The 14,824-nt window shown below is 31.4% G+C and overlaps 1 protein-coding gene across 2 annotated transcripts; it reads right to left on the bottom strand.

Annotated features, from left to right (window-relative positions):
* Nucleotides 1-5,880: 5,880 nt before the first annotated feature.
* LOC113522909 (uncharacterized) lies at nt 5,881-9,924 on the bottom strand. Of its 2 annotated transcripts, none has more exons than XM_052898657.1 (6): nt 9,398-9,924; nt 9,169-9,327; nt 8,694-8,876; nt 8,419-8,548; nt 7,391-7,551; nt 5,881-6,715 (listed from the first exon to the last, which is right to left on the bottom strand). In XM_052898657.1, the coding sequence occupies exons 1-6, from the start codon at nt 9,648-9,650 to the stop codon at nt 6,420-6,422; spliced, it is 1,182 nt and encodes a 393-aa protein (XP_052754617.1). In that variant the 5' UTR covers nt 9,651-9,924; the 3' UTR covers nt 5,881-6,419. The 2 variants fall into 2 exon arrangements, with proteins under 2 accessions (XP_052754617.1, XP_052754618.1); XM_052898658.1 differs by having other exon boundaries at nt 9,720-9,924.
* Between the last annotated feature and the right edge of the window lie 4,900 nt (nt 9,925-14,824).

Below are 14,824 nucleotides of genomic sequence, written 5' to 3'. Positions count from 1 at the left end.
CTAAATAGTGTTAGTACGTGTAGAAGTCAACTTTATAATTGCAGTATAATCTAAGAATGGCACATAATTCAGTAATGGTCAGGATAAAGAAAAATGTATATTTTATTTTTATTTATTTATTTATTCTTTATTGCACAATAAAATTTTGTACAAATGGCGAGCTTAATGCCATATGGCATTCTCTATCAGCTAACCATTGGGTAAAACAGAAAGCGTATGTATATTTTGGTTTATAAGATAACATCAATCGTCTTAAAATTAATATTAACTGCTTAACTAGTTAGTATAATAGTAGTAGTATAAGTATAATAATCTTTCACTCTTTTTTTTCTTTTCTCTCTTACCCAACCTAACCATTCTGGGGGGAGGAAAGATTGTTAGTAATGCGGACTACCAGTCCCATTATTAACAATATCAGGTCAACGTCCCCATGGTCTCCTTGGAAACTATGGTGCTGAATTCTAGGTGTATTCATCACTATAAGCTAATTGACCTGCCCTTTCATTCTTATCTATCATCTCTCTGGTGCCTCACCAGTGTATGATGTTAGCACAAGCGAGGTTAAAATTGTATTATCATCCATTAAAAGATAACATTATTATTTTCTTTAGAATGAAAACTAATAATTAATTTACTTCTAGTAATTTTTTAATTGTGATTCTTATTTTTATATTCAGTACAGTTGAGTGTATATATATATATATATATATATATATATATATATATATATATATATATATATATATATATATATATATATATATATATACCTAACTAAACTTCCATCATAAAATACACAACAAATAAGTATGTATCTGAACAATTAATATTTATTAGGTTTACCTATTACTGCTCTTACCATTGATTCACATTTCCTGTGATTGGATTGAAGAATTTTTGATACCGGATAACAATTTGCATAGAATTCGCCTTTGAATAGTGTGAACGTATACCTTAAATGAATAACTTAAATGTAATTGACGTTGATTGACATATTACCGTAATTAATAAAAATAAATAGACGTAGGCAATAAAAATAACTAGACATTAAAAACACCAGACAATTTTTTTTATTCCTAATACTAAGGGTGTCATATATTGTATTGGCCATTCTAAACTGTACCAAAAAAAAAAAATCTAATAAGTTGACTAAGATAGATCAGTGCAGCAGTGTTGTGTTTAGAAAAATAAAAAAAAAATATTAATTTATAGCTATTACTCTCCTAATAATTTTATGGTAGATTAAATAATCATCGTCGATCAAAACTATTAAGATTATATAAAGCAATTTTATAAAAAAAATCGATAAACATTTTTATCTTATAAATTTGCTTTTTTACCAATATTTTTATAAAAAAATAACTGCATAGTACAGGACTTTCATGGAAATTGGACAGCAAAATTGGTCTTCTTTCACGCCGAAATTTGGAACGTAGGGTCATTTCACAGTACAGTAAATTAGAATGCAAGAACATGGTGCACGGGTAACGGGACCGTGCATAGCGTCCAAAGGACAATGGCTGGTGTTGGATGGTCCCGTAGGAACTTGGTTCGAATTTTAATTTGACAAGCAAATTAGGCCAGTTATGGGTAGGTGACTATTCGGTGATCGACGGATGTCATAGAAAGAGAATGCTACAAATAAGTACTATCTTTAATCTATACTACTATAATACCAGAGGGAGACTACAAAAGTCGATTGAAAGAGTGGGATATGGCGTGAATTACAGAGGAATAACACCTATATACTCTGTTATGTCCATGGTACTGCTCATGTCTATAGGCGACGGTCACCACTTTCCATCAGGTGGGCCGTCAGCTTGTTTGCCATTCTAAGTTGAATAATTAAAAAAAAAAAAAAAAAAAAAAAATCTATGATGAAATTTTAATTTATGATCTGATGACATCATTAATAAGTAACAATTTAGTCATGAAAACAAACTACACTTGTATCTAAACACATGAGTAAAAATATTTAATCACTAGTGAATGTGTGATACTTATCGCATTAAAATTTTTTTTTTTTTTGGCATTTCTGTCAATTATTACCGAACTCTATAATCAATTTTAATACCCTTTAAGGTCATTTTTATAAGGGATTAAGTTTGTTTGGAGATAAAATTGTATACCTCTAGTTTAATTATAACTTCAATAGTGAGATCAATTTTAAAATGCAATTTTTATATATCAATAAAATAAACAACTTCATTATTCCAAGAATGAGAATGAAATAAATTGGCAATATATTTGAATTTTTAGTTATAGGATAAGTTTAGATAACTATTAATGCAGTTTTCAAACGATTTCAAAAAAAGAAGAAGAATTAAGAAAATTCGATTATATTTTTTTTATGTTTGTTACCACATAACTTTGTCTGTATTAAACGGATTTGGAAAATTCTTTTTGACTAAAAGGACCTTATACTTATAGGTTGGTTCTATAAAATGTTTATCAAAGTCGATCCAAAAGTTTAATTTTGAAATCAAAATCACTGATTTTTTTTTTGTCGAACACAATCTTATTTAATTTAATTTATTCAGAAGTATATAGTACTATAATTGACTATAATTTCTTTATGCGAATAAAAAATTGGTTGAACATAAAATTACCTATGCAAAAAATTATGATTACAACTTGACTACCTTGATGGTGTAGCAGTTTAACACACTGCCTCACCTTCCAAGAATTGCGGATTCGATCTCTCCATAAACCCACCATTGTATTCATTTTGTATAGATCTGGACGTTGTCTATATATTGTGTATGTATGTATATCTAAAAAAAAGTATTAAATTATATCTATGGATTGTCTAATAAGTACTAATAGTATAAATACTGCTTAGTTTAAGCCTAGATAGCACTGATTTTTATGAGCAGAACTTTTTATTATTTTATTATCAATATTGTATATATTATCTACATTGATATTATACGCTCCTCCGATGTTTTACGTTAATGTATGCGACCGTATACAGACATGGTGTGATGTTTGTGTTTGTGAGAAAACATCTTCAATAAGTGTCTGGTCAGAGAGTATTATATTCCTTAGGCCAAATGTAAATAATTTTATATTTATAATTAGATTTAACAATACAAACTTATTTTCTTTTTTTAATATATATTTAAAAAAAAAATTTTACAACACGATCGCTATAAATAAAAGTGATAAAACCCATAAACATGAAACCATGTCAAAGTCGACGAGTTTGCAAGCAATATAGCATGACAAGTAGTTAGGAAGAGCAGAACGCACTTACGTTCAGAATACGGTATTAAGTGCATTACATCAGTTGTAATTACGTAACTCTGCAATTGCTGATTTATTGTAGAAATTGTCATACCATCCTTTCTATAAAATAAATAAATAAATAAAATAAAAAAGCCTTTTATCCTTTAATATTTTCTATAAAATATTTTTCATTTTTATTAATAAATAAATAAAATAAAAATCAGCCTTTTATTTCTTGCAACATGTATAATATTTTCTAGTATTAAATGTTTTACATTTTTATCATATAGTATGTAAAGCAGATCCTATGTTTAGCAGTAGACGAACGTCTGATATAATGACGATATAATGATTGTATTGTATTTTTACATAATATGACTAGAAGTAACATCATCATATTAGCCGTTAACTGTCCACTGCTGAACATAGACGCTACGATAAAGAGGGTTTTGCAAGTAGTTGCCACGCTTGGTAAGCGGGTTGTCACGATCTGGCTTTAGATGATGTTTTAAAAGAGCCGGTGCTACCAATCCTAGAGGGATTGGTAGCACTGGGATTAGTAGCACTATAGGCTCGCTTAGTCGCCTCTTACGATACCTACATTACGTTCATATCGATAGACCACAGTTACCAGTTTCCATCTGATAGGCTGGCAGTTTGTTTGCTATTTCGTTCGTAACCATATTTTGTTCGCCTGGCCAACAAGAAGAGATCTGCGCAGAATAGCAGGACAATGCTTAATATACGATACTCGATTATACTGAAACTAAAACATTCACAAAAACACAGCAGTCGACAAATACCTTCGACTACCACGTTAAGGATTATAGTCGTGAGCATATATTTTTTTATTTAACATTTACGGTGTACCTATTATTTACGTATTAGTGCATTTACCCTTTATTAAAAAAAAAATGGGAGATATCTCTACTAGTTGCCAGCGAACTTGAGAATAGCTCCCTGCTTATTTGTTAATTTTATAATGAATTAGTAAGATGTTATTGAACCTAAACAGGCGACGTTCACACATACAAAGCGTTGAGACGCGTGATAACATTGTTAATCACCAAATAACATGTCACGTAATGAGATTTCGATCAGCCGATAATAAATTGATAGGCGTGTGGAGTGTTAAAAAACCACTTTTTCTCCTTGTTTAAACACATCGAGCATGCTAAATTGCAAAGGTGTCTAATATTGAAATTTATCGAAATACATACATGCAAAGATGGCTATTTAATCGTAAAAATACGAATGGAATCGAGGTATCGAAGTCTACATTTAGATGGCGTGCCCCTCCAAATTTTTACTTCAATGTTTGTGACCATATACAGACCTGGTGCTCTATTTATGTTTGTTTAGAAATATTTTCCGTTACAGGTTGGCTTTATACTATTTTCGAAAATTCTATCTACCCGTGGGAAGCCGGGCTGTATTGCTAGTATTATATATAAACTGACAACCGTGGCCTACAGGCATGGACATAACCCTCTTGTAATATTGACAGTCAATACCTACTGGCATATTGATTACTTTTTCCTGTAACTGCACTGCATACGCACCTGTGGACGGACGGAAGTACCGGATGCGGCGTTCATGGCGGTCACTGTTCCGGCTGACATTGCTTCTATATAAAACTATATGTGTAGCGAGGCCGACGAGATATGTCACTTTCAATATAGAAAGACCTCAAGCATGAGGAAGGAATATGTATTATAATTAGGGATATATTACACTAGTAAACATATACATGAAAAAAGAATCTCCATATTTTCTTCAACTAAAATTTTCATATTTTTGTATTCAATTAAGAATTACAATCGTTTTAAATTTCTTTTTTTTAATAATATAAAAGCATCATTTAAACATTTCACTTTGAAAAAAAATTGACGGAGGCCAAAATAATCCTAGATGAAATAGGTACTTACATATTTCATAGTATAAAAGCAATGAAATGTTGACTTTTTCTTGTAGAATATCAATCAATTTATGAAGGTACATTTTATATAGCAAGCTATATAAATAGTACCTACCTTCATAAATTGATTGATTTTCAAGAAAATAAACAAGTAATCTAATTTAGTTATTAATATTATACTATTTAATTGACAATGTAAATGTAAGAAAAATTAGAGAAATCTAATTATTTCTAATTCAATTCCTATGTTAATGAATTTAATAATCTCGTGTAGGTATAACCTAAATAAAAAGATCTTTGAACACCTACTAATTTATTTGTAATCAGTATGAGGAACAAAATAAAATAGACATTAAAATATGATAGATTATTGATTTAGGTAAAAAAAATACAAAAGTAGTCATGCAGATTTAATCGCAAATAACAACCACCTATCTAACTAGGCCTGCAATTAAAGAGCAATTTTAAACCAGTTAATGTCTAAACAGTTTACAAATAAGTTTGGATTGTTGCACCTACTTAATTCTTTAAGTACATAAACTATTATATCATACCTACGTTTTTTTAAAACAACTAATAAAATTGCATAAATAAATTCTAATAATAGATAATAAATGATATAATAATATGTATATACGTAGATGCATTCACTCATCAATGTCAGATTTTTTATATATATCCAAAATACTCATTCAACATATAAAATATTTACTAAGTACCAATTGTGCCTCAAACGTGAGAATATTTTTGTTTCAAATTAGAGGGAAACTAGATTAATATGCATAATTAAACAAACCCGTATATACTTTTATTAATAATCTTACAACATTTATAATAATTAAAATGGTCGGAATTCCAATTTGAATTTTTACGAATTAAGTTGTAATTTATTTCAAAACACATGAATTTATATTTATGTAAATTCCAAAAAGCACGCAGTTTTCCAGTACAAGCAATTTTATATTCTTAAGAGCTAAGTCTATAATATGGCAACGTCAGTAATATTTGTCAACTATAAAAAATATAAACAATTTTCGACATTCCCGATCAATTATTTTAAAATCGCTTAACTTTATATGTATACAAAACATATTCCCGAATCTATCAATACTTTGCTAATTCAGATTTCATACTTTTCACACTTTTTAAAATTTTTAAATTTTAAAAGAAAAGTATAAAATAATTAAATTTTATTAGCATCAAAATTTTACATTTCTATGAGAGTAATGAGAATTTTATCGCAAGATTAACGTTTACGTTGCTATCTATTGAATTAATAAGATTCCAGGATGTATCTGATAACAATAGCTAGGGTTGAAGCTGCAGCTGCCGTGACGTGACCATTGCACAGACCTCCAAATATGTCGTGTTGCAAATGTTTGTCCAATTTCCAAGTTTTCGATTTACTATTCAATAAATCATTTGGAACGGATTGAAAATCGGACTGTATTTGTATTGTTTCGTAACGATTCAACCCAAAACATCCGTATGGAGATTGAAAATAGAGGAGATTTGATATCCAAGAACTGCGAAGGAATTTTGCGTGGCCATCCAATGCACACAAACTAACTGAAAGAAAAATATGTGTCGTAATTATATAATCAGCTACAAGACGGGACTTTATTTACATGGATTAACATTAAAATAGCTTATGTATTTGTAGAAGGTAATCATAATCTCTCTGTGTATCAAATTTCGTTCATATTCTTACAGCCATTTGCACTTGTTTGTAACTTGATAAACACCCAAAACCTCAATCTTCGAGTGTTAGCTATCACACACATGTTAATGGTTGCAGAATTAAACAAAATAATTCTAATGAAATAAACAGTTGGTACCGAGACTAATTTCCAATTTGAATTTTTACGAATCCAATAAAATGAAGTCTTAATGTCATAAAGTATTTAAACTTTAGTAGTAGAAATCTATAATATATTATCTAAATCAGAGATCTATAATATATTATCTAAACGAAAGAGATTTATCGAGCAAGAATGAATGGAGATGTCGGTAGAGGCCGCCCTAAACGGACGTATGTCGACCAAATAGGCGACGTGCTGAAGAAGGGCCAAATTAAAAGTACCCGTAACCGGCGAGCATGTATGAAAAGATTAATGAATGTGGAAGAAGCGAAAGAGGTTTGTTTAAATCGAAGCATTTGACGTTCCATTGTTTCTACCTACCCTATATATATATATATAATCTAAACCATGTGATAAAAAAGGCTTTAATAAATATACATACTCTGTTCCATCATCAAATCATTCAAACAATAATCTTGCATAGCGATATATTGCGCTTCCTCGTAGGCAGTATTGCAGAATTTTTGCCTCATCTCTCTATCTTTAGCTGGAGATAATACGTTACATCTCCTTGCGAACTTGGCATGCAACAGTAAGAGTAACCTGAAAATTTTAAGGTCAATAATAAATTTCTCCCAGATGGAACGGCAAAAAAGGATTTTTTATGATTAGGCTTTATACAACTAATTTAGCGGTACCATAGTGGGAAAGGGATTGTCAGTAATGGAGACTGAGAATCCTATTGCTAGCAATATACCCAACCAGGTCAACCTCCTCGCGGTTCTCCCTGGAACTTATCATGGTTAATTCCTGATGAATTCATCATGATGGGCTAATTGGCCTGTTTTCATTCTCATCTATCACCCTTCACCGGTGCTCCGCCAGCGTATCCCGTTAGCGCAGGTGGGGATACCATACCATTTTCACCCAGCAAAACAAAAAATTTAGCGGTACCACGTCACTGTTTATTAAGGGTGGGTAATATCTAACAATGTATTGTAGTTACAAGTAGTTACAATTCAAGCGTATCTATACATATATGATCCAATAACAGCTATATTAGATATTGGTTATCCAATATAGAATATCGAAAAAAAGAACTCGCTCGTAATTAAATAGACATCCGATTGGTATATCTTTACTATTTATACAATTTCAATCACAATAAAAATAAAGCAAAATATATGGATTTTTATGGAAACGCTTTTATTTTTCCATTATGATATCGTAGACGACTTAACGATAAAGTGAACTTACATGGAAATTTTGGAAAATCTCCATACAATTAGTTAATTTACAAATTGTATGGAGATTTTCCAAAACGCTTTTTTAGTACGTATTCAGGATCAATTCACTGTCATTTTTGCTCCGTAGAGATCAAGAGTTACAAGATTCTATAACGAGATTTCTTCATAACTTATATCTACCGGTGATAATAGGAAAATCAAATAATAAACGGTTTCTACTTACCTATGAAGTAATGCATATCCCACATTAGTTCCATTAACCACCATATCTTGGCATGTTTGAGGAATTATACAATTTGGCCTATATTTAGAGTCACTAATAGGATTAGATGCCAATGCGACCAAGCACGCGTCTAAAAAAATATAATCATTATTCCCCTCATTTCATATATGACTAGCTATATCCTCAGGTTTCGTCCGCGGTCGTATTGTAATATTAAATAGTATATAATCTTCCTCTACCTACCTCTATATATTAGAGAAATCAAATCTAGTTACCTGATAATTTTGGATTTGGTTTTCCATTTTCCAGATCGCCCACATTCTTCTCGTAATTATTTCTCGTCGAATATAATTCTTCAAGTTCTTGATTAGGTGTTAATCTTATATATTTTAAAATTGCTGTATCGAAGTCGTGCAATTCTGTCATCCACTGAGATTCGTTAGAAAATAATGAAACCACTAAAATGAAATTTTTCTCTAATAACATTATCCTTCTATATTAGCTTGCCACCATCTATTTCGACATCCTTTCATTCAATTATACCTATGTTCAAACTACTATAGAAGAAAATATATTAAAAATCATATTTTGAGCCATTACAGTATGACGTAAACACCATACTCGTACCCTGAAGAAGACTTCCGGATAAAGTCGAAACAATTGTCGGAAACGACAAATGTAGTAAATTTATAAAATTCCCGTTATGCAGTTATGTATTAATGCTTATTTATAGAAATAATACCTACTCACATATTTTATTTCGTTGGTCCCTAGGATCTTGGTCTTGATTAACCATTTCCTTGAAAAAACAAATAACTTCATCGTTCTTCTTCACTAACAGTTCTAAATATTTTTTTATAGACAGCGGCAATGTGTTTTTCTTTTTTTCAAGAATACTTTTTAAATTCACTAAAAATAAATTAATTTTTAATAATAAGAGCAACAATCGAATATATGTATTAAGTAGAACATTGCTTACCATTGACTAAAAATAATCCGAAGTTAAAATTCAAGTCTACATCATTTTTAAAGTCATAAGCAAAATAAATAATATGTCTTAACGATCGTAAGTAATTCATCAAGTCCCGTTTTGAAGAAATGTCGCCATTTATCTTTAAATATTTACTTTTTATATCCTTCTCTTTTAATGACTTTATTTCATAAAAATGTTGGCCAAATACCAATACAAAAACGGATATTGTTAAAAATAAAAAAGACAATCTTGGATACATAGTAAAGGAGCACCAAGTGCTGCTAATTATAACACTATTTAGATGGCATTTAAATTTTAAATTATATACCCATAAGTTATATCGCGGAAAGACACTTGATAGTGTCCGAATTCAAATGAAAACTGTAGATTTTCCTCGAGACAGTCCCGGTTTTATCTCCTCGGGAGATTACAGTGAAAAATGTACAAAGATTTATCGTGGATACGCCTAAACTATATTGATATAAGCGAAAAGTGTAACATTATAAAAGAACAAAAAATATATCTGCGGATTAAGTTTTTGTTGGTAAACACAATTACGTGGATGATAAGAAATTGAAATGTTCGTTTATAATAGCGAATGACATAGATGAATGAAATTAATTTGTTCTGCTAATAAGTTAGGTACCTACCTACGAGTAAATATCTACTTCTACTAGTTTAAACTTTGTACAAAAGATATATCTCTCTTACTAATATTTCTGCATATGTGCTGTTGTCAAATCACAATAAAATTTAAAAATTAATTTAAACAAACCCAGAACCTTATTTACATGGGCAATTCATTATAAAAGAGAGTTTTCCATACTTCATATGTATTGAGTGTCATTAATGCTATAAAATAATAGAAAATAAGCAGGGGAGGGTCAGTAATGGAGACGCTAGCCGCCATTGCTAGCAATATACTTTTACAAATCCATCTACTCGCACGCCTCCCCTTGAAACTATTGTACTTAATTCCAGAAGAATTCTTCGCGACGAGCCCACTGACCCACCTTTTCACCCTGACCTATCATATCTCTCTGGGGCTCCGCCTGCATATATCGTTAGTGCAAGCGTAATTACCATCAACGCTTAAAAACCGAAGTGGTAGGGTGGCAGTGATCTAACAATAAGGTGGTAGAGCGAGCAATATGCCATGAGTCCCCGGCCTGACGGGGCCCCTGGTCGAAGAATTCGTGAGCACAGGAAGACTCTAATGTTATTATGCATAAATTAATAAAAAAAAATTATTTAATGTAAGAATTTGAGTATTAACTTAAAAACATACAAGTATTATGCAAAATTCTATACATCGAAAATTCTTTGTTTTTTTTTATTTTTGTAATAGGAGGGTCCTCTACAACGAATTTGCGGTCCCAGATGTTGTAATTACGCCATTGTTAGGAAGAAATTCGTATTCAAATCCGGCTCTGAGAGAGAATGAGAGGAGCGATCGCTCTAGACATCAAATCGCAAGGGGCACCGAGAAGCCAAATACAGAAAACAATTTTCAGTGAAAAATAAAATGTTAACTACGCCTTTTAAAAAGCACAAAAGCAATATTGCCCGAAAACTGAAGTAGAATTTAAAGTATATGGATTCTTAGTAATGAAGTAAAAAAATCCCCATTACTGTCAATATACCCTATCAAATCGACCTCCATGCAGTTCCCCCTGGAAACCATCCTAGTTTAATTCTGGTGAATATGTCACGATAGGCCGATTGACCGACGCCGACCCCAAATAATAATTGGGATAAGGATAGGAAGATGATGAGGCCGATTGACCTGCTTTCATTCTTACATTATCATCCCACACCGGTGGTACGCCGTCAACATATACCAATAGTGCAGATAGGTTCATCATTCCATTCCAACAACATAGGCCACTTTTTATCTCGGTCAATCAATATATACGCTATGTGGCCCCAGCATAGATTGGGCTACCTCTTTCTTTCACGCGGGTGTCTAAAGACGACTAAGGGAACTTAATGATTCAAGGATGGGCAGCAGCGTCCCTCTTAAGACGACTAAGGGAACTTAATGATTCAAGGATGGGCAGCAGCGTCCCTCTTAAAAGCCCGATTGCGGTTGCTAATCCGCTTGCCAATCGTAGCAACTACTGGCAAAACTTCCCTTATAGGGAGGACTATGTTCAAAAGTGGATAATTAACAGCTGATATAATAAATAACAAATCAATATATCTCCATCATGTAACCGCATGAGTGCGTCAAAACTACTTATTGAATCTAATTGCAGTTTACTTCTATCAGGCGTCGAGTATTAATAAAGCAAAAGTTACAAAATTACGGTAAAAATGTTAATTAAATTAAATTATTCATACTAAATATAAAATTATACAAAACGTTATTTTAAGTGTTACTAATTATTGAAAGATTTAAAAGTGTATTTGCTTTGTTAGCGCCTGAAATAATTGTCATCAAATTTGACGTTGATACTACACCCATAAGTAGTACATAAGTAGGTACATATTATTTTTTATCTGGGATTTATAAATTTTGATCCGAGTTTATTAAAATGGATCGCAGTGATTTGGAGAGCTTCCAGTAAATTATTGCGAGGATAAACCTCGCCACGGGCGGTTTGCCGCTTTATTGTGATATCTTGTCGACCGCTATAAATTATTATTAAGTAAGCTTTCAAAGTATTTTTGCAACAAAGATCAGAAATTAAAAAAGACTTATACTTACTTATAATTTAAAATTTTCTTCCTCACAAAAAAATAGTCTTCAATCGTCATAAATGTATATAAGGGTCCCAAAAAGGATTAACAAAATAGTTTAGAAATCATAAAGATATTACACCACTAGCTTTCGACCCGCGACTTTGTTTGCATGGCCGAGATATGATCCTTAATTAAGATAATAAGTAGCCTATGCTCTTTTCTATCCCATACACTAAGCGAATGCCAAATTTGAAATTAAAATAGTGAAAATTGGTTAAACTATCAAAGCGCTAATAAATAACAAAAAACAAATTCACTTTTACTTTTATAAAATAAGACTTTATTAAGACTAGCGGCCCGTCCCGGCTTCGCACAGATGTAAATTTTTACATTTTAAAAAGTGGCCATTAAGGCTGCTCACGCGATGGAAACTTAAAAATGGAGTAACTTTTCCCGTTTTCCCAACATTTCCCTTCGCTCCTCTGCTCCCATTGATCGTAGCGTGATGAAAAGTATACTATAACCTGCCTAGCACTATGAAGAATATTTGTACCAAGTTTCGTTAAAATCCGTCAAGTAGTTTTTGTTTCTATAACGAACATACAGACAGACAGACAAAAATTTTACTGTGATTGCATTTTTGGCATCAGTATCACCCCCTGATAGTTATTTTGTAAATATATTTCATATACAGAATTAACCTCTCTACAGATTTATTATAAGTATAGATAGATAACATACGTATAAAAAAATAATAGTGAATTGAAAGCCTCTTATATTTTAAAATAATTTTAAAATAAGCGGTGTAGTTACTCCTTGGAGGATATAGTTATTATTAACCAAGTTTTTGTGCCTAAACTTGGAATAGCAGTCAAGATGGCAAACATAGGCCTTCCACATAAGGGAGTTTGCCAATAATCGCCATGCTTGGCAGGTGGGTTGGTAACTGCAATTAGACTTTGGAGATGTTTAAAGAATGATGCTGCTGTCCATCCCTCGGGCATTAAGTTCCCTTAGTTGTCTTTTACGACACCCACTGGAAAAGAAAGAGTGATCCCTTTTATGCAGGATCTTTAATGAAATAGTTATCTAGATGTACATAATAACAGTTATAGGCAACGTCATGTACATAACAAATTGTAGTGTGACGCACATTGGCACTCCTAGTGAATTGCTAATACTAAAGATTAAATTATGTAAACTAATTTATATCATAGGAATAAATAATCTCGTTAGACATGTTACAGGGAATTCATGCTCACACACTTGAGCCTAAATGATCCTGTATAGTATGGTTTTAAAGAAATTTTCTCCCACAAAGGCTCAGTCTGTAGAAGGAAATCCCTACCGATTTTACCAAATTCTTTAAAAAGCGTATATTAAAGTGACCGTTTAAGTGGCCGCCTATGTGGTATAAAAAATATATTCTTGTATGTATCTTTGTGAATGCACCTATGCCGACAAAATGTACCCCACTTCCTCTCATTCAAATAATATAACTAATGTATATTCATTTAATAAATAAATTTGTCTTACATATATAATAAAAAGTAGTTAGTTAGATGTTGAAAAAGTGGAAAAAGATTTCATCATTACTTATCATACTTATTATTTTTGAACTTAACACCACCAAATTAGTCGCAAACGATATAGAAATTATGAAAAAAAAAAGTCATAAGCGGCGGTCGTGTATAAACAAACATAATGTAGAGCCACCTTTCTACCAATAAGAGTCATAACGTTGTATATTAATAAAAAGTAGGTACCTATATAATTTATAGTAAAATAGGTCAAATGAATAATAAGTAAAGTTATAGTGGAAAAGTTCAAAAGTAACTAAAGTTCTATTATTATTATAACAAACGTATAATATAATTTTATTGAATCGCGTACATTTTTTACGATTACTAAGTAAACAAATTATCAACCTTGTTATTTAAGTTGATAAAATAAAAAATACGTAAAGCATTATTTTGAGGTTTATATTTACACATGCTTTTTAAATGTCACATGATAGAGGCCTTCATCTGAGCCCTCCTTGGAGGGCTAAAAACCTTTTATTGTCCTTGCAAGACTAATTAAAAAATTTCTATTCTTACCTACGGCTCAAGCGACGATCACGGTATTATTGATTTGCCGAGAGTGCCACTTCTACCTAGTGCTTATTCTTATGTTTATATAATAAAATATCTGTTAGCTATTGGTAGGTAGTAGTTAGTAACCTAAAATCTTACCGCTGCCCTCTGCAGGTATATAAAATTTCAATAAAAGTTGGTTTAAATCAAAGATAAGCTAAAATAGATGTACCCAAGTTATCTACTCTCCGTTAGCCACAATTTAGGGTTGTCTTGGGTTATTTGTCTATCTTGGGAGACGATAATTTTTATCCTGATAAGAAAAAATTAACCCGAAAGGTGGTGGTGGTAGATAAAAAAGTTTGCCGGATCAGCTATTAAACTAAACACTTGATGTCATCTTCTAAACTAACTGGTATATTTGGTGCAAACCTTGTTACAAAACAAAAATATTCGATTAAAAGAAAAAATGTAGTATGTACTATTTTAGCATAAATTTTACATATAAATATATATCAAATATTATAACTAATGGAACAAATTCATTAGTTTTTTTTATACATTTTACTTTGCTTTATAACTGATTACGAACGCAGGTATTATCCTTAATCTATGCCTAAGAACAACCACAATCTTTGCTAATCGAGCGTCACTAGTTGTCATTAGTGTCAAG

The sequence above is a fragment of the Galleria mellonella genome, unplaced genomic scaffold, assembly GCF_026898425.1.
Source record: "Galleria mellonella isolate WM207_F2 unplaced genomic scaffold, CSIRO_AGI_GalMel_v1 utg515, whole genome shotgun sequence".
In the NCBI taxonomy this organism is placed as follows: domain Eukaryota; kingdom Metazoa; phylum Arthropoda; class Insecta; order Lepidoptera; family Pyralidae; genus Galleria; species Galleria mellonella.
Note: the sequence above shows the minus strand (reverse complement) of the source record. Positions and strands in the feature narration are given on the sequence as shown.